Raw genomic sequence first — 22,121 nt, forward strand, 5'->3', positions numbered from 1 at the left:
TTCAAGCTATAAGCTGAAAAATAAGAAGCTAATTCCACCAGGTTAAGTTGCCAACTTAAGATAGTATGAAACATCACAACAAATAGCCCTGTTAGCTTCTTGTTTAAGGTAGAACATAAAATGCAAACAAGGAAAAATCAGTATGTAACCACTGCATCATTTAAGGTTGTTGTAAAATCTAATTCAAATCTGGTGAATAACAATCTAACAGTTTGTTAATGTTACAGTGGCTGCTCGTTTGGCTTTAGGTGGAAGCAGCAGGGTTTTGGGAAATGGGAGGCAACGAGGCATCTACAATTTGCATATTCATGCATATTCTTTACCCCGTTGCATTCTTAATCAATGTTATGGTTTAGGGGTACTGTTAAGTCCTTTAAAGCAGTCTCTTGGGCGGGCATTACTATTAATTTCTGACTTTATTAATAACTTACAAATATTCCACAATTTATTTAACACAGAATTCACAATATTTCACAAAGTATTAATCCCAGAATTCACATTATTCAATATTTTACTAATACATATTCAACACTTTTCCGGATATTCAATGTATTTCTACTACATATTTACCACAGAATTCACAATATTCCAAATATTTCACACTGTACTCATCCTCACTGTTATAAGCAAGGGGTTTTAACATTGGTTTCAGGTCTGATTTACCACTCCACGATGGAAAGGGATGCACAGGGCTGTGGAAGATGGCGTCAAGTCCAACAAGAGCACAAATGACAAAAGTGCAGATTGAGAAACGTTGTCTAGAAGCTGATTGGCAGGGTGACGGATCTGCTGGAGCTCCTGGTCATTCCTGAGGAACTCACCCCTTTGCTGCAGACAATCCCGGATCATCTAATTTGCTCAATCTAAAACACATAATTTTGGTTACACTGGAATCTGACTTTATTTCCCAATGTTTTAATGACCATTGTTACCACTAAGGGCCATGCATTCCTGGCATAGCTTTATCCAGTCACAATTCCAAACCACTCCGACTCTCAAAGTCCTTCAAGAGCTGTGTAAGTGCACAACAGCTTCAAAAGCTCTGTAAGTTTATTTCGGTTTCAATCAACCATATCTGTATTTTTCCCCAATGTCCTCAGAGAAAATTGCAGGTTGAATTACTTACAGTTTTTTCACTGAACTCATCCTTGGTCTGATCATTTTAATCTCTGTGCTTTAACAGGCAGATCTGACTTCATGTTGGATTAAACAGGAGTTTGGTCACTGCTGTGTACCTTATTTAGCCTCTGAGCATGCATTTCCATAATCCTAATTGTGCCTAAAACAAATAGCCCCATCCTTCAATCAGACATGCTGCCTCCGAGACATGAGAAGACAAATATTGCTTCTTTCTGAATTACTGCACACATAACAAAGCTACACAGCTCAGTTTGGAGCAGAATGCTAACAGTCCAAATTTGCTATACCAGCTACTAAATAACTATGTTCTTATGATGAGGGAGAAGGAGGGACATTGTACCCCCAAAGTGAGCCAGGCAAATTGGGTTCTGTATGACTTTCAGCCTCAAAAAGCTTTGACAAAATTGAAGTGTGAATTAATGACAGCAACAAGCGTGCCTGGGGTCTGACATAGCAACATAAGGTTGTAACCATGAATGAGTTTGAATCAATCACTCACACCACACACAAGCCTTCTCAATTATTTATTTATTACCATTTTCAGTAAACACCATTAAAAGTCAGCACCAGCTTTGACAGGCTATTTTCCTTGATTAAAATGAAAATAAATGATAAATTAGTTGCTAATTATATTCGAAAGCTGAGAAATATATCCATTCCATTCATATTAACAGGATTAGATGAATGGGGAGGTATGATCTATATCTTAAGACGTTTGTAGAGGCCTTTTCAGCCAAATTTTTTTTTTCTGAAATGAAGGGAATCAATGTTGAGTTTGTTGTTCTTTGCTGCAGCAGCAGCAGCTTCTACTCTAATGAAAAAGCTTTTGCACTAGAGCTTGGAACATTACAGAGAGGATTTGATTGCATTTGGCTCAAACTGAATTAGTGATGTCAGGTATTTATGATGGATATTTAGTTGGAATCTCTATTTCAGCTTCTCCCAACAGTACTGGATGGATTTCTGTTACTTTAGGGGAAAACAGTTCCAATGCCAGGGGATTTCATATCCCTTTTACTGATGCTTGGCATTGGGCACTATGACCCTAGGCTTCTCCAGAATATTCAAGCTTGGATATATATATAGTGTATGAGAAATGCTGGTAATGAAACTCTGGATTTGATTACAGCATTTTAAAGTGTATTACATTCTATTGCTTTGTTAAAGGGAATGGTGATTACACTCTAATTACTGCACTGTGTTAAGCCCAAGAAAGGAAACTAAAAGAGGGTCATGCTGACTCTAAATCTGTAAAATGTAGAATCCAGAATGTCTCAGAATCTGTGCTAAACACAGCAGACAAATTTCTGGTGGTGAGCTACTCCTACTCCAACTGAGAACCCACAGAGAGAGAGAGAGAGAGAGAAACTCACCCCTCCTACTCTCTGAAACCTGTTGAAATCACAGAGTACACAAGCTGACTGAAATCTCTCATTTCTGTCCTTCGGGGAGGTACATTTGCATATTGATATGCATTTGCATAAAGATGCCAAAGCCATCTTTCATTGGTTCAGAAGTTCATAGCATGTAAATGCACAATTGATATGATAATATATTTAAACATCTACAAGTTGTTTACCTTTTGCGAGGATTTCATATGGAGACATTTATGTATTATTTATGTTATGTTTAACTGCTGTCGCTAAAAAACATCCATGAGATGATTATATTTTTTTTTATTATTACTATTAAGAAAGTAATCTTTCTGCTGATGTGTTATTAAAAGTTATTTTTAGTTCATAATGTTGAGAACATTCATTATGTGGCTAGTTGCTAGTGTGATCCAGAGCTAATGCTAATGTACGTAGCTTAGTCTCACATTCTCTTCAGGTTTTGAAGACAAGATATTTAAAAACACGCACAATTTGTGGAAAATTGAATGTGAGGATAAACTTTAGAAACAAAACCAGGAAAAGTGACCAGTATCCAGCTCCTGAGGTCTTTTATTTTCCTGAGGAGCTGCTAGTCTCTCACGGCAGAGATTTTCTATCAAAATCTTTAAGGAAGTGGCGACATCTACTGGAAGCAGATGGAAAAGTCAAAAAGAGGTCCAACCGGCTTTAACATTTTAGGGGCATTTTAAAAAGATTTTTGAGGGCTCCAAGCAGGATTTTTGGGGTCGTTTTGAAGGATTATGAGGAGCCTAGTTGGGTGCCTAAGATACGTTTTCCAAGCAGAAATTTTGGGTGGCCCTAAGCTTTTTTTTTTTTTTTTGAGGTGAGGAGGTGAAGGTGTTGGTTGTAAAATCAGATTTTTTTTTGTGTGAGATTTTTATCAGTGGGATATTTTGAATATCGCATCTGGCAAAGTCTGACACACTTAAAACAATTAAAATAAATAACAGTAATAATAAATATGAATGTCACAGTTCAACAAATAAACAAATATAAAAACAAGCTTACACAGGAAATGCACTTTGGGTTTTGAGGACAGGAATTAAGCCTAGTCCAGGTCTCCACAGGATTTGGGATGAAGAATGTCTACAGTCTACCACTAGGCTTCATCACTGTCTAGGAAACCAGCACTTCACACAGCCATCAGTCAGTTTCTTTAATGACTGTTTTATTTTAGGCACCAGCCATTATACTGACACCTAGTGGCCTGAATGTATCAGAAAATCTTAAGCGTGTCAAATCCAATGTTGGGGACCCCATCTTTGGGAAAGTAACATCTAGATTTTTTCTACATAGCTTATAACTAATGTTATTAACACAAGTGTTTTTAACAAAACAAAAATAAATAATAATGCAATTAAACCACTGCAATGACCCTGAATGTTACTGTAGCAACAAAAAAAAATCTATGGTTAAAAAAGAAAAACAAAACGCTAAGTGCGCCCCCTTGTGGCTGTCGCGCATTAAGTGCTTTTATTTATTAGGTTGCATCGCCATGCTTATAAATGCAGATCGATTTACTAACATTTGTGAAGCCGTGATATATTTATACACACACACACACATAAACTGAATATGTAATTATAGTTCTGTGCACAAGTTTGGACGCCCAGGTTCAACTATATTCAGAAAAAATACAAAAATCAAAGGGAACAACTGGCTAATATAAATATTTGAGCAGTTAGTGTTCTCCTCCAAGCGTGCTGAGCTGTACAGTTGCCTTGTGTTTAAAGCAGTTTGAATAAAGGGTTTAGCTGCCTTTACTCATCACTGATGTCTCTGATCCTGTGGGAGTCTTTAAATTAACATTATTATATTTTTATAACAATTAATAAACAGTGATCGAGTGGGGGCCAGTGTGTGTTCTCTGCAGGTAACATGACCTTGTTTACCAAAGCAACAAAACTAGTCATGTGACCTGAGGTGCCCAAACTTCACATCAGCAGCACTCAAATCTTCCCGCTCGTTTTCCTGCAGATGTCTCAGCGATCCTCCTCTGTTACAGAATCCCGAATATGATATCAGGCTGAAACAGAGAAACACAGAAGAAAACAAAACAGAGTGTTTGGAAACATCACACCACTCCGAGCACTAGCTATTAATATGAGAAGAACACTGCAGCATTTATCAAACTGTCTGACACTTTTATATACTAGGTTTATATAATTATACGTTACAGTTCATTACTGCTGCAATAATAATAACTCATTCCTTCATTCATTCATTGTCTGTAACCATTATCCAGTTCAGGGTCGCGGTGGGTCTGGAGGCTACCTGGAATCATTGGGCGCAAGGCAGGAATACACCCTGGAGGGGGTGCCAGTCCTTCACAGGGCGACACACAATCACACTTATGGACACTTTTGAGTCGCCAATCCACCTACCAACGTGTGTTTTTTTTTTGTGGACTGTGGGAGGAAACCCACGCAGACACAGGGAGAACACACCACACTCCTCACAGACAGTGACCCGGAGGAAACCCACGCAGACACAGGGAGAACACACCACACTCCTGGAGCAGGCCTCGAACCCACAACCTCCTGGATGATTGCGACACTATCTGCTGCACCACCGTGCCAGCCCACTTTTTTATTTTATTAATGAATAAATACAAATATTTGGTGGTTCTAGTGTGTTTTTGTGTCTGGTGTGTGGCACTTAGGCCTGTCACAATTATCACATTATTGATTAATCATACAATACATGGACATTTCCTCAATATCACCCATTGTGTTTATGTGTGTATTTGTTTACATACAAATGAATATTACCAATATTCTAGCCACTCTACTTACTACAATGTACAGCCACCACGTTGTCAGACACCGCTACAAAATGGCATAACTCTAAAACAGTGCGCTAATTAGTGTATAAGGCACTGTTCTGGACACAGCACATGAATGTTATTAAGCTTACTAAAGCTACTCTGCACTTGCTTTCTGATCAACTGCCACCAGAGTCGCATTTACTGCTGCTCAGCTTACAATATCGAATATCAGGAGTAAACCCATGTCTTTAGTGAACCTTACAGTGTAACATTACAATATCTCCTTCGCATCATTCATCTCCAGTGAAGTAACCGATGCGCTACCTTTTGAATGAACTGCTGGCCCAGGTACTGAGCGGCCGACTTGGGCAGTTTCTCCTGTTCCCCGGCTTTACAGCGCAAATAGCCGTAGAGATTAGCAGCCTGCAGAGAAATTCCCACCACAACCAGAGCCTAACAGAAGGAATTCAGAGAATAGCGACAGGCATCATTTCCTTTGTATAGAACCTGTAAAACCTGTCAAGTACACAGCAAATTCTCCAGTGATAAATCAACACTATTAGTGTTACATTATGCACTGTTAGTGTACTAATTTAACACTCTCAGTGTTAACACTAATAGTGTTGATTTAACAGTGGAGATTACTGGAGTCACCTGAGACCGATCATTAAAGATCTGCTCCACTCTGCTACCGACTCCTCAGGTCTGAGCCGAGCGCAGCCCTGGCACTGGGACAGCGGGTCAAACCTCTCCAGACTGGGGCTATTATTACAGGAGGGAGATCTAATATTCAAATTAGTAATCACTTTTATTTTTAGCACATGGTTCATGGGCTTGGTACGTGTTTCTAAAATGTCGTCCAACTACATTTATCATATAAAAGTCCCCTGGTATATTCCCCGCCAGATTGTTATTAGTAAATACTGATATCCGAAACTGATATGAAAGTGTCACTTTACTAAACTCTTGACTCTTCCTTGTGGAATGTAGCCAACAATACTCTGAAATGATCTGGAAATAGAGACATTTTATTCCTGCAAAATTATTTCTTATTGCCAAGGTTTTTTTTTCCTCATCGTTTTTAAATAGGTTTGTTTTTCAACATATTACTGAAATATCGACATTATTAAAGAAACACTCCTTACATTAAATGTTACCGTCGTGAATTGTTTATTCTCACAACATTGCCAGGTTTTTTATTGATTTTAGACTTTTTTCAGAAATAATTCAAACTTTAACTTCAACATATAGACTTCAGACCCCGAATACTGTAATATTTCAGTAATTTAACACTGTGCACACTTTTCAGTTCCTTCTTTAATGGTTTACTTTTGCAAACAGTGAATTTTAAAATGCAGGGCTAACATTTAAAAATGATTTGTTATTCATTCCTGTTAATAAGTTTCACCATCTGGTTTGTGTTTGTGTGAATGTGTGTGTGTGTGTGTGTGTGTGTGTGTGTGTGAGAACAGTGAGTGCCTAACCAGCCATTTGATCTCGAAGGAGAAGAGTGTTGTAAAGAAGAAAGCTGTCCAAACGAGTGGACAGATGATCAAACCCAACCAGAAAATCTGTGCCTCTGCTTCTGTCCCACTGCTGTCACCACTCTGGAAGAGATAGACAGCCACACACACACACACACACACACACACAAAGAATATAAAACAATACTGACACTCAACGTCTAGCCTAAATGACCACACCTAGAATCACTGGGCACAAGGCAGGAACACACCCTGGACGGGACGCCGGTCCATTATAAAGCCAAACACACCCACACACACAGACACACCCAGTCATTCACAGCTATGGACGCTGGGTCATACACTGTGTGAGGGAAATGGAGCACCTGGAGGAAACCAAACACTGGAGCTGTGTGACCGTGGCACCACCTGCCGGGCCCTCGTCCCCCTCCACAACATCCTTAACATTCTTAAATGAATCATTCCATTTAAACATATGAAAAACAAACCAGACAGAGGCCATGATTCATCTCATCCCAACACCACCACTGTATACACAGTCTGTCCTTCTGAAGACAACATGTCATGGTTTATGAAATCATCAGCCATATCATGATTCATTTCCTACTTCCATTTTTTTTTAAGTAAGACTAAACCTTAAAGATGAAACTTTGTAAGTGTTTTATAAATCCCTTGCCATATGTATGTGATATATATATATATATATATATATATATTGTCTTATCCAGTTCAGGGTCGCGGTGGGTCCAGAGCCTACCTGGAATCATTGGGCGCAAGGCGGGAACACACCCTGGAGGGGGCGCCAGTCCTTCACAGGGCGACTCACACATTTACTCACACATACGGACAGTTTTTTGACAGTTTTTTGAGTCACCAATCCACCTACTACCGTGTGATTTTCTACTGTGGGAGGAAACCGGAGCACCCGGAGGAAACCCATGCAGACACAGGGAAACGTATGCTATCTTTTTTTTATTATACTTTTTCAGACTAGCAGTGAAACTGAGGGCTTTAAAAACCTAAATAGCACTGCTGTGTCTGATCCACTCGTACCAGGTGTTCCTAATCCAGTGATCGTTCGGTGTGTTAATTAAACTTTTGGGATCATTGTGTCTGAGAATGTTTTAGAAACGTAATTTGGGGTAAAATAAAGACATTTAGTGTATATTTCAGTGGCATTATATCGTAATATACGAGTAGAATACTGTCACATTCAGATGCACAGTGACATAGAGGCAGTGTTATCTGATGAATATGTGAAAAGAGTAAAAAGTTGCCTTTTTAGCCTCAAACACCCATTGGCTCCGCCCATCTTCATCAATCTGATTCCACCAGCGCAGACCAACCAGCAGACGGCCAGTTACGTTCTGGGAACCAATCAGAACAATGAGGCAGGTTAGAGGAAAATACTGAATACTGCTCAGAAAAAAGGTCTACGGTGGCCCTGACAGTAAAATAAAAAAAAAAACAACTTTTAGAAAGCAAACAAAAAGATATAGGGAATACAGCAAAATAACAGCATGTTTACTGTGCTTTGTGTGTGTGTTCTCTTTTGAATTTGTTGTGTTCTCGTATCTTGCTTGATTCCCAAAATCATGTTGTGTTTCGACTCTCTGGGCCACTGTAATGTTGCACAACCCATCCGTTAAATATCGCAATGGAATGACAGCAAAATGTTAATTTTGTTTAGATTAGAATTAGGGTTACACAACATATAATTTCAGTGTCATCACCTCAGTGTGTGCATTGCACAATAGCTACATAACAGAAGGTGCATGTGGGAATTCACAACACCTTCTGTGAAAAGGGCAGGCTTTTGAAATTATTGAGAAATGAAAAAGAAAAATACGGAGCGGAGAAAATGCCACTTCTGATGTTTAAACAGTTCTAAAACACTACACTGCCAAATGTCTAAGACCACTTGCTTTTTGATTGACAACAATGGTATAAAGCATAACTTCCTTTTTTTTCTGTGACATATTAGAGGCAGATTACATCTACCCAATATCATTTGTATATACAGAGCAGGTATGGTTTGGGTGCAGGATCATTCTCTTGGTGGTGGTGGTGTGTTAGAAGTGTACTGCCCAATGAATGCTGTTGGCCCAATGTTTTTTGACTGGTGGACTCTTCTCAGTCCAGCAGTGACACTGAGGGTGTAAAACCTCCAGCAGCCAATGCTGTGTCTGATCCACTTATGAAGAGAAATGAGTGTAGATACATGGTAGGTGTTCCTAATCTAGTTATTGTTCACTGTAGAAATGCATTTGAAATTTGTGAATATAACAAGCCTAGTTTGGCTGGACCTATTAGCCATATAGCCATTGTCGTAGAGGTGTTTCTGGCATTTCAAAATGTTCCTGTTTCCTATTATTTAGACAAGGTTCACACTGAAAAACCACCTCTTCCTTGGTTCCAGTGGGGAATTCATTTTTCTGGTTCGCGACCAGGTCTATGTCATTGGACAGAGCTCTTTCTGTGAAATATGGCTGAACTCACAGCTCCTACTTGTGTATAACATTAGTCAGTCCGTACGGGAAAATGCTCTTCTAGGAACTTTGCAAAGACTTTCCTTTTTTTGTGTGTGGATTCTGCCGAGATGTTATTTGGAAATGCACTATTATTACCGCAATGTCAAGCATGTTACAATGACAGACTCATTTATTTCTCATTGCACTACTGTTGAACTCAAGGCCCACAAGACCTCCTTTGTCCTTTGTTGTTTATTTATTTTTTTTTACCTTCACTGACCAGAAGTCACATGAGAGCAGAGCGATGACCAGGAGAAAGCAGAGGATGAAACTCCTGCTGAACCAGTCGCAGAACAGATATGCAACAATGGCGCCCACACGGAAAAACAGGTGGAAGAATGTTGCCAGTGGATGTCTGAAATTTGAGCAACACAATGAGAGCACTCTTCAATTAATGTGACACAAACGGATCCTTGAGACAATGACCTGAGGGCATCTTGTTTTCCATAATAAACCAGAAAAGAGTTTAAAAAAAAAGGTTCTAACAAAGTTAACTAAGTGTGGGAATATCAATGTTTTTCCTCATGCCTATCTCATAGATGTAGCTCTAGCTGTTACCTGGAGACTAAAGTCCTAGAAGTACCAGTGCAGTACCTTCTTTTGAGACAGTGATCATCAGTATTTTTATAGCATTATGATGTAATAGTGACTTAAACAAAACTACACTGCTCTATTGTTCAAAGCACTTCCTCCTACCATTGTCTCCTGAGTCACATAATGTTACACCTCTGGAGACAGTCCTGGGAGAATCTGCTTTAAATGTGGGCGAGGATTGGCACTTTTCCACTGTATGGTACCTACTCTACTCCACTAGGCTCTACTTGATTTAACTGTAACTGCGTACTTGTTTAGTCTACGCTCAATTGTGGTCCCAAGTTTGCCGAGTAGGGACTAAACCATGACGTGTAAACCTTGCAGAGCACTGATTGGCCACAGAGACTTGTCAGTCATGACTTTTTATTTTGTACTATTTATTAGACTTCATAGTCTAATAGTTCAAAGACTGGTGGAGATGACAAGCCGAGGGATACATGGGAGCGCAAGAAATCAAGACATAAAAAAGAAAAGACAATATTGTCTGTGGTCCTTTTAAGAGGTTCAACCAATAATTGGATCAGTGGCTAATGAAAGACTCCAGCAAGACCTGGACAGTGCAACAAAGGATGAAAAATACTCTACTGGTGTGTTTGAACTGATTTGTGGAGTTGTGTTCAGTCCCAAAAAACAATCTAACCAGGCACCTAGCAATCAGAGCTGACCAGTATCATATACAGTTGGGCGGAGTAGGTATCCATGCAGTAGAAAAGGGAAACTCTTGTCAGATCATCACGTGGCACCCATACTGTAGCTGGCAAAGATGTTCAACCAGGCGTGCGAAGTCTTAGCTTCATAGGAAGGTGCTGACAAATGGGAATGCACATAAATACAGTGTGGACTGCAGAGGTGTAAAGCTGTGCTGCAGTAGGACTTGTTCTCTGGAATGATTAAGATATTTCCAATATCACAGGGATTAGCTGGAGTGCTGTTTTGAGTTCAAAACTAATCTTCCAACATCTAACTTCAGCTTAGGTTTTTGTGGCTGAATGCCACCCCAAAGCCTTCCGAGAAGATGAGTTCAATAAGGATAGAACAAACACCGCTTATTTCAGAAGATGTCGTGTTATTTATTTACCCAAGCATTTCCAGTTATTGTCTATGGAGGGAGAGTCTTATTTTCACTACAAGACACTGCCTTCAAAATTTACTTGAAGTAAAATAAATGTACAATTTCCTGTTATTATTAATCATTTCTGATTACCCTTCCAACATAATGACGTGTACTGGCTACACACTCCAGATACACTGGAACGCTACAAGAATTTCACGTTCCTCTCTCAATTTCCTTATCAGCAGTAAGAAGGCTGGAATGTAGTGTGGTGATGGATTGTGAAAGCACTAAGAAGAGTAGAGAAACGGATTAAAAGCTGTGGGTTCCTTTATTTCCTTGCTGGCAAGGATCCAGTCTGGTTTAACATACACAATACCTAAGATAGTTAAGAATACATTGATGGCATATCTTTGAAGTGATCTACAGATGCTGATATGTAATTTAGTCTAGTAAAGTGCCAGAAAACTAAATGGTTTTTCAATATGAATTGATTTACAGCATAAACACAATGATAAAGGAATGAGAGATTTTTGGACATAGCCTTAAATCGTAATTAAAAGTTACATTAAAAGTTAATAAAACATATATACAGTGGTTTCTCCATGTACAGTAGAAAATGCCACTTTAAATGACTACTGCGGTTTTAGAAGTAATCAACCCTCTGAATAGAAGTCTTCATAACAACACACAGTTAGAAATTGGGTGTTGTTTCAAGCGCACCAGACACAGCTAATCAAGGGCTTGAGATAAAGCCCTTGCTTGCGGTTTGTTGACTGTCACATTTGATTCCATGTTAGAAATTAAGAGAGTTGTCCAAAAAATGTAAGCGATCACTGACTTGCACAAACACTGAAAGAGTTCCAAAATAAGCAAAGGCACTGAATGTTCCTAGAAATTAAGAGAGTTGTCCAAAAAATGTAAGCGATCACTGACTTGCACAAACACTGAAAGAGTTCCAAAATAAGCAAAGGCACTGAATGTTCCTAGAAATTAAGGTGGAAGTTAGTTAAGTTCAAAGTTAAAGGAACACTGGCTACACTACCTGGACACGGCAGAAAGAGGAAGCTATCACCGGCTGCCACTAGATTCCTGAGGAAGCAAAACCAATGAGTGACTGAAAAAGTAGGTTGCTTACTAAACGCTGAAGGCCTCCGTGCCCAAATTCAATATGTACACCTCAACTGACCCAGAAACACAAGAAATGTCAGCTCCAACTTGTTCAAAGGCCACAAACGTTTTCCGGTTTTGTGAAGCAGTGGACACAAAACTAGAACTTTTCTGGCCTTTGGAGCCATAGCACGTCTCTAGGAGGAAGAATGAATCATACGCTGAAAAGAACATCCTCCCTACAGTGAAGCATGGCAATGTTACTCTGATGTTTGAGGTTGCTTAGCTTCCTCTGGCACAGGAAACCTGCAGCATGTGGAGGGTCAGATGAATTCAAGCACATCACAGGAAATCCTAAAAGAAATAGCCATGGCTTCTGTGAGGAAGCTTGGGCAACTGGACCATAAAACAAGACAATGATCCCCAAAATACCTGAAAAGCCACCAAGGCTCGACTGCAGAAAAAGTCCTGGAACTAGTCACTTGAACCACATAGAAAATCTATGGTGGGATTTTAATCAAGAATATCGATGAACTGGAGAAATTTTGTTCAAATAGAATGTTGAAGCGTTTTGGTCATTGATAAGGTGTTGATCTATGAGTATTACGGCAATTAATATGCAAATGTTTGGGTGTAAATAATAAAAATATATATATAAATAGAATTCAAACAGATTTCATTTTAAAAATTTTGGAGTAACTCCCATTTTAGTATCATTTATTATATTTTAAAAAATCCTGTCTAAACTCTGCACATGGCTTTTATGGGATTATAATATAAAAAAAATATATAGCAGATACTCAACCGTATTGTTGTCGTCCGTCCTGCTCTGTCCTCAGTGACGAAATCTAGAGACACGTCCACGATTTCACCAGAGAGAGACTGTCCCCACAGAGAAACATACACAACAAGCACATGAAATAACAGACACCAAAAAGCCAAACAAATATATATATATATATAAACTGTGGCGGGACACTGCAGCTTCCTAAGAGTTTATCTTTACATTTACCTCAGTCATCCTCTACATACACCGCGCTTAGGACTGTTAGGTTAATATTTGTTTCAAAAATAGAGTATTAAACATTAATAATAGTTCAAGTGTTTATGAAGCAGGTCCGTTTGGCGTATCGCTAGCTGGTGCAGAGACTCGATTATTTGAACCGGTTCATTGAACCTAGGAGTCGACTCCTGGTGATATGCTTTTTTTTTACGTTTTATTTTATTTTTAATTCGGCATAAATATTGAGCATATCTAGTGACGTTATTCGGGGGAACATTCAGACCCCGACTCTCACTGTCACGTGCACCGGCTTCTTATTTTTACGTAATTTTACGTTGGGCTCCACTGTTTTTTTGAGAAGGGAGATTTTGTTCCGAGAGCTGATTCTGCTGGTCTTTTACTTGTTGCTCTTGGATAATCTGCCTGGCGATTGACATATTTAGAGGTTTGTAAATGTGTGAATTTTGTAAGCAAATGAAACTGCCACTGAATGAAGAGTCGTTTGGGAATCGAAAGAGTCGATTCATAATTGTGTGCTGAGAGATTCAAGTGACTCATCGCATGGAGCCGGATTGCCCTTGTGTTTGTGTTTTTTTTTTCCTCCCACCAGTTTTTCGACAGTCTCAGAAACTGCGCTATTTCTACATTAGTATACGAGTAAATCTGATCCTCCTCAGCGCGGTCTTAGAAAGCAGGAAAATATTAGCCAGACCTCGCCTTAGACAGAGGATGTGCTACTAACCGAGTAAATGATTTCAAAGAGCGTGGTGTCTTGTCTGAAAGCAGGTAGGAAAACTGCAACATTAGCTCAACTCTAAGACGAGGGATGCCATTGCTTTTAAGGATACATGATTCGTAATTTGAAATGTCAGTGAGACTGCCTGAAATCTGATTGGCTACCTGACGACAGTGGGCGGGATTTGAGCGTGCGACCGTTAACGTGAGATGGCACTAAAAAAAAAACATTTCAATGAAAGTAGAGTTTACAACGGGAAAAAAACGTAAATCACACTTCTGTTGTTTCTCAGCTGTTAGTGTCATATTCAAGCAGCAATTCTCCAAAACATTTCACTAAACAACAGACTAAAAACATCAGCCTGTCAGTGTTTTTAGTCACTGGAACCTGAACAGACACTATAGTGTTGCCAAAAATATGCATTCATGCTGTAACGTCGTACAAATGTTTTTCAACGATACTTTAATTCCACTAAACAAGGAACGTCTCTGGACGTTCAAAATATGTCTAAAAGTAGTCTGTCCGTCAAGGACATGGATTTTGAACGATGTACGTTCAAAATCCATCTTAATAAGTGGTGATCAATCGATAACGTCAGTGGACGTCCAAAACGCATTTCATAAAAGTAATTTATTTCGGGACCAATTAATAACGTCAATGGACGTCCAAAATACGTCTAATAGTCGTCTTTTAAATGTCTGTGTTTGGACGTCTTTTCAACTTTCGTTTTCAACCTTAAGAGAACGTTGATTAGACGGCCGTCATTACGTTATTTCAACGTTGAATCAACGGCTGATTGTTTACGGGGATTATTTGTTTGTTTCATTTTTATCTTTTTTATTATTATTGTTGTTATTATGAATTTGTATTGTTTAATGTTGATTTTGTTCACCCATCTACTCTGGTGCCAGCTCTGGGGGAGAAATTGGCATGAATGTATTGCTTAATTTTTCGATACAATTCATGAAAATGTTACAAAAACATTAAAAATGTCATTAAAAAATCTGACACCTGGACCAATATCCTGAAAACTAGTCAGTGTGAACACCAGATGGGTGGGAACCACAGTTTAGAGTAGTTTGGTTAACAATGGTGGAGGTTGGTGGTGGTTGTTTATAAAATTATAAACAGTGCACCATTTCACATGAAGTAATTATAAATGACTTGTTTATACTTCAGCAGGTGATCTGTGTGAATGGATCTACCGCTTGACAAAACTGTCCAGGCCAGTTTAGAGACAGGTTTTATAAAGACTAATGATGCATTTCCACTGCATGGTACCTGCTCTACTCGACTCTGCTTGCTTTTATTTGCTGTTTGGTCTCTTTGGGTTGGTTTTGAACTGCAATGGTGCTCCCCCACCAGATATGTAGCTGGTGAAGTCACAAAATAGCACCTCTAACTGGAACCATGTTGTTTGTAAACCACACTAACGGCAGCAGTACCATTAAGCGTTGTTTGCTTATTGTGTATTGTTAATGCTCCATGCCCCATTTCAGACATGTTTCCCTTCTTTGTTTGAACTTCTTCAAAAGACCACTGTGTAACTTTATGAGCTGCCTTTTGTGAATAAGTTCAATAAGTTTGATCTCTGTAGTGTCTCTGGAGAGTTTACAGATGATGTGTTTGGGCTGGATCTCTGCTTTATTTTATGACTCACAAGTCTCAGGCCAGTCAGTGCTCTGCAAGGTTTCCAAGTCTTGTTTAGTCCTGAATTCACCTAATGGAAAAGCAAACGGAGTAGAGAAGATTTGAGTAGAGTAGATACCATACAGTGGAAAAGTACAATAAGCAACCTGGGCTGCATCAAGTTAAATACAATTTCCTGTCCATTTAGCTTTCCTTGATATTTATCTCTAGCCAGATGCCTCTATAATAATGTGAAGCACAGACTGGCATATGTGTCTACTAGATCAGACACGATCCATGAACACAGACAGGAAAGGAAATTTCATCCATTTAATTGAACATGGTTTTAAGTGCTTCCTATTGTTTCTTTGATTTAGTGCAGCCCTGCATAGAGCATTGTGGTTCATTTTCAGGCACAGAACGGCCAGAAATTTTAGCCACCCTTTTTTCTCATTTGAGCTGCACCCACTGCTGACAGAATAATATGAATATAATTAATAATTTATACCGAACAATGATTCAGTGTTTCCACTAAATATGTTTTGCAGCAACAGTGTACTTCTGCAGAACACTTTTAATTTGAAAAATAGAGAGGCAAGAGAAAGGTGGATTAAATTAGTTAACGTTAACTTACACAGATTTTACAGTTGTAAAGAACATTTGCAAAGTATCGTAAACTAGTCCCATGGCCTGCATGGCGTCCAAAAATGAGTTTCAAACTAACGCCAGCACTACACAAGTGCTCTTCAATTCCTCTGTGGCACAACGCCCCCATAGCATTTTGACTGTAGACATCTGCATCACATGACTGGGAACTTACACAGTGAAAGGCAGCCAGTTTTGTTTTTTGTTTTTTAAAACAAACAAATGCTAACATCATGTTCCATCAGCTAAGTTTGCTGTCTTAGCCCTGTACAGCTCATATCTCTCAGTTACAAAACAGTTGGTGAAGGATATAAAGCAAATGAAGTAAACTGATATCAAGTGTGAAAGGTGATGCTGAATTTTTTATTTAATTTATTTCTTTAAGAAAAAAAAGGTGGAAAGAGAACAATAATCACAGGACAGCTACCACTAATCAAGAACGTAATATTGTACATTCCTTATATTTTATGACACAACATATCATCACAACATGAGACTAGGCCTGTTCTGGCTCTTCCAATATCGAAGGATAATTCTTGCTGCAGTAAAAAGCCTACGAATGCCGTTCATAATGGCCTAGAGATACCATCCATCCATTATCTGTAACCGCTTATCCAATTTAGGGTCGCGGGGGGTCCAGAGCCTACCTGGAATCATCGGGCGCAAGGCGGGAATACACCCTGGAGGGGACGCCTAGAGATACTTACAGTTTCAATCTGTAAGTAAGAGGAAGGTACCTATGTAGAAGTGTTCCGTAAAGACGTCTACTGTTATGGTTTACCTATCTTGCACAAGCATGCCGGTCTACCATGTGGAAACAGCTGTGTTATACACTACATTGTACACTATAATATTACAACAGTAACTTACTAGATACCATGAACTTCAAGTCTCCAGTATACACCCAGAGAACTAAATTCAGTAGAAAACTGACACAACAACACTAAATGAGCCCCCCTCCCCCTTGCTGAAGTGGATGTTCATATCACCCACTGTCTGGACTGGGTTGGCTTACAGTGCTCAGTTTTGTGTAAACAGGATCTTGATACATAAGCTGAACTGTTATGGCCCTTTCACTTTCTATCTAAAAACACCTAACACCATTTGGGAATTGTGCCCAGAATTTCAAGAGTCTGTTTCAGGAGATTAACGTCTGTATTTTCAGACCCTGCAGACGAAGCCTTTGGAAATTCAGTGCAATGATTTTGAAAGGACAGTCATCTTCTTTGTCATTGTTGAGGTTGTTTCTATTTGCTTTGAGCTTAGATTGTTAATATTTATATACCACAAATGTAAATCCGTTGGCTGGTCTGTCTGTGTAGAAGACACACAGTTGACTGGAGTAACTAACTGTCTGTGTATAACGTGTAATGTAGTTCATTTCACAGAATTGTCCTTTTGCCTGGACATGACATAAGGTCCTCTGACCAGAACCATTTGCGATGAATCATAATTCCACTTTTCACTCCACTATCCGCTGCAGTTCAGATACGAATGGCTTCCCCTTTCACATCTTGGTTCCTCTCAGCGTTTCTTCCTCAGGCTCTTAGGAAGTTTTGTCCTTCCCCAGACTTGCTCATTATTAACTAGGATTTCTCTGAAGTCCTTTTCAATCAGGTGAGTAAAACAAAAAGTACAATATGAATCCCACTGCATATTTGTTCATTATATGGAAATAACAAATGAATCATGGGATTTTATGTTCCCAAAACATGGTAAAGTCAGTTTCTGATCTGTTAGAGCTGCCACTATCAACTGCAATTTTAATCACTTTCCATCAGCTGCAATGTTAGTACAGTTTTAAAGTTAAAAGTCTCATATAACTTCAACCAAAGTTAAGAGCAGTCTCCCAGACGCAGCTCCACAGGAATAAGGATATTGCTCATGACTGCTCCATAGGTTGGTAATATACACTTATTTTTGATGATATTTTTGATGATTTCAAGTGGAAATGTCTCCAAATCCGGGCGATGGCAATCTGTATTGCCATGTGTTTACAAGTGGGTATCTGTGCTAATTCACTTAATAAAAATGTATAAACTTCATCCACGTACAAACAAAAGTCGTTTTCTCCCCTAAACCACATTATTTCACTTTAAAAACACTTAGCTTCTGAATGTAAACAACCAGAGAGAAATGTGATTGCCCAAAATAATTACTATCTCAATCTCATATGAATTTATAGAAGGAAAACAGTAAAACGATACTATAGTGTTCAGTGTTCCTTTAGGTCTGTTATTTTTTAAACATTATTTAAATGAGGAAACAAAGTGCTGCTAATTTTTGTTATTCAACTTAAAATGTGGTGAAATATTTGTGTGTAAAACTACTTTTTAACATTTTAACAGAACTGCGTTAATACCGATGACCTACAATAATTGTGATATAAAATGTTCATATTGTTTCATGTCTAGTCACATTACTGCTGAACACTAGATCAGTGGAAACACAACTATGGGTCTGACGGATGCCAAGGCAGTGCATCCAGTTCACTGGTTTCCATTCAGGTTTGGGAAAGTATTTTCCAGTGTGGCATTGCCTCGTCCACAAAATGGGGCCTATGCAGATATGGTTTGCCACGTCTGGTTAATGGTCTGGCCAGAACTCTCAACCCAAATTCCCATCCAACAGAGCAAGGTCAGTCTGCATTTCTCTTGTAACTGAACTTGACTTATTATTGCTCCAAGATGTTCTGGAAACCACAAAAACTGCAGGTTTTCATTACAGCAAACTGGGTGTACAATTCCATATGAAGCTCCATGTGGAAATGGATTGGGGAGGATTCTCATACACTTTCACTTTCTATCCCTACTTACCTTGCACACATTTTGGTGGTGTGCCAGTAGCCACATTTTCAAGCATTATTGTATCGTCTGGATCTACATTTAAAATCTATGTACTTAATCTCATATCGATTTAATCTAAGGAAGGCAATTCTTTTGAAATTAATTTTTTTTTTCCTATTTGCAGTGTCTTGTTTCTATGCCTTGTGCTTAGTTTCTTTTAACTTTGGCTTTAGGGGGTTGCCTGAAGGACCTGTGTGTCAACGGGCGTGATGGGAAAGCCGTTTTAGCTGGATTACTTTAGGTCTAGCCAGTTAGAACCCATAGCCATGAAAAACAATACACAAGACCCTTAGAACCTCCATGTATTTTTCATCTGTGCAGAACAATCAGTCATAGTTGCAGACATTTGTTGGTGAGTTTCAAGCTTGAGAGCTGTGTTTATAGTAGATAGCTTATCTCCCTTATCAGGCCATGGTTGCTATCCAGTGTTGAGGCCCTGAGTTTATTTTAGAGCAGCAGCGTACGGCAATAATTAAACACAAAAATACAATAGTTTGGCTTTAGGCCACAGTTGTAACCCTGGCACATTTAAAATGCATGCAGTTTTATATAACATCATGTTTGTGTGTGTGTGTGTGTGTGTGTGTGTGTCAGCGTCACTGACCCTAGAGTAGTTATACAAGTACACACTGATACGTCCACCTGTTAGTCCACCTGTTTCTCTGCATACTTTGTAATTCAATGTCACCCTATTCTTCAGTGGTCAGAACACTTCACAGAGCAGGTATGATTTGGGTTGTGATTCATTCTCAGAGCTGGTGGTGTGTTTGTGTGTTGTGCTGGTAGGAGCAGTTGGAGTTTTGAAACACTGTCCACTCTGTTAGACATGCCTGCATTGTAGGTCCACCTTGTAGATGTAAACTCAGTAGATCATCTGTTGCTGCACAGTTGGTAGTGGATGTCTTTTTAAATAAATAATCAGTTGATACAGTGACACTGAAGGCTTTAAAACATCTAACAGCACTGCTGTGTACCATCCAATTGTACCAGCACAGCACCACCTCGACTACATCAGTATCACTGCAGCACTGAGAATGACCCACCACCCATATCATACCTGCTCTGTGGGGGTCCTCTGGAGGTCCTGACTGTTGTAGAGAAACAGATGGACAGCAGTCTGTAACTGCAGAACTACAAAGCACTGCTGTATGGTCTGTGGAGCTGATAAAATTGACAAGATGTGTGAAAACAAAGTAGAAATTCGTAAATGAAAGTATACGTACTCTTTCAGTGTGATTCATGTGTGATTTAAAGTAGAGATATAAAACCACAAATATGCTCGAGTGACAGATAAGACGTATCGGCATCAAATATTCACGTATACTAAAGTGAAAGTATGAGTACTGTTCAGACAGCATGTGTATTCTCTCTGTAAATACAATTGTTTACTTGGGTTATGTAAGGACATGAGAAAAGTACAAGCACACCCTCACAAAATATAAAAATAATAATAATAAATGTGAGTAGAGGTGTTAAAATAGGCACTCAACATGCTGTACTGAGTAAGTTGTATTGTGAACTTCTTAGAACACACAGCATCTATCAGCACAGGTGCTGTTACCGCCCTCTTCATCTATTTTTGGTTCACTGTGGTCTGAAATATGAAGCGAAAGCTCTAAAGTCATAGCTGTGGCCCGATTTGAAGAGGTACAGCAACCAGAGACATGTAACTGAGCTACTAATAAAATTAGAAATAGTGCTATGAAGCACAAGCTAGCTCACATGCCATTATCCCTTTGCAGCTAATTTGTTGGTGGTGTGTCAGTGAGAGAACTCTTTCCTATATTATGGAGGATTATTAAGCGAGGACAGTAATCCTGAGGGCTTTACTGTGATATAGACACAAAAAAACATCTGTAGTGTTAGCCTTTTTTAAAAAGCCATTTGCAGGAGCACAGGTAATGAATGTAGCATGTACAGTGAAAACAAGCTAATCACAGACGTCCTCCTGATTTAGTGAGAGGAGTACAAATGAATGTGTTCAGAAAATACTAATCAATAAGGACTTTTAGCTGAAAATGGTGTGCTTGCAGACCTCTGTTTTCCCCACTGAGCCCACAAATAGAAAATAGCACACGGAATGAAAACAGCGATAGCATTAGCATAGCTTAATTAATCTAACTTGCAAAAGCTTAAATTAGATTTAGATTTTTTTTTCTATGCTGAATTTAATTAAACTGACAACAGATATTTTCAGATTAGCCTTCAGCACTTTATATCGGTGCTTGGAAACTGTGTTTTTGTGGGAAGAATCGATTCCACTTTCCTGGAGGCGAAAGTGCCTTTCTAAATTGATCAAAACAATTCCTGTTTATGAGTCAATCGCAAAGTAATGGTTCTGGACTGAATCGAACATAGAAAAATAAAGAAAACATCAAGCAAATGAGGACATGCTACATCACTGTTTTTGTTCATTTCTAATATATCCTGGTTATTGGAAACTAAACTAGTGTATGGTCTGTCTGTGCTTAATATAGTCATTTGTGAAGTAAATCTTCCAAAAGCATTTCTTATTAAATATACAGTCTTTATTTTAACCATGACTTCAAACATCAAGTGTAAAAACATAATATTCATGTTGTTATTGAGGTATATGACATACATACTGAGGTATGTATTTTCTTCCATAGCGTACAGCTCTAATAGAAAGATCATTTTTGTAATGATAGTAATTTGACAATTTCATAATAGAAACATGAATATACAGGAACCTGATGTGTGGTAAAAGAAAACATGAAATTGAGAGTGGGACCCCTTTCTAGGCTTTAAGGTTTGTAATGAGTACAAATATTTAAAAATTCATATTTATAAATAACAATATATATATATATATATATATATATATATATATATATATATATATATAATCTAATGAAAAAGTTTTATTTAAAAAATGCTAGAGTAAAATACAAAACAAAAAAAATGGTCTGGGCTAATCCTGTTGTTAACATTTTCAGCCATTTAAATATAAAAAATAATTTTATGTGAATAAAAAAAGATTATGAAAAAAAGAACATGGTGCACCCCACACCACACTTTCGACAGAAAGGCTTTTGGCTCCTGTCCCCATTCCTAACTGACGGATGATCTTCAAAAGGGGTCCACGGCTGTGTTCAAAATACCACAAGGCACAAACACACAGCCTCTTTTTTTTCTCCCATTTGAGTAAGGATTCTTTCTACATTTCCCAC

General features: G+C 38.6%; 1 protein-coding gene across 1 annotated transcript; it reads right to left on the reverse strand.

Annotated features, from left to right (window-relative positions):
* Positions 1-450: 450 nt before the first annotated feature.
* LOC136687763 (Golgi apparatus membrane protein TVP23 homolog A-like) lies at positions 451-13,221 on the reverse strand. The gene is made up of 7 exons (XM_066662312.1): positions 13,084-13,221; positions 12,877-12,953; positions 9,527-9,671; positions 8,063-8,152; positions 6,786-6,908; positions 5,626-5,754; positions 451-4,560 (listed from the first exon to the last, which is right to left on the reverse strand). The coding sequence occupies exons 1-7, from the start codon at positions 13,090-13,092 to the stop codon at positions 4,534-4,536; spliced, it is 600 nt and encodes a 199-aa protein (XP_066518409.1). The 5' UTR covers positions 13,093-13,221; the 3' UTR covers positions 451-4,533.
* Positions 13,222-22,121: the final 8,900 nt, after the last annotated feature.

Source organism: Hoplias malabaricus, chromosome 2 (assembly GCF_029633855.1).
Source record: "Hoplias malabaricus isolate fHopMal1 chromosome 2, fHopMal1.hap1, whole genome shotgun sequence".
NCBI classification, from domain to species: domain Eukaryota; kingdom Metazoa; phylum Chordata; class Actinopteri; order Characiformes; family Erythrinidae; genus Hoplias; species Hoplias malabaricus.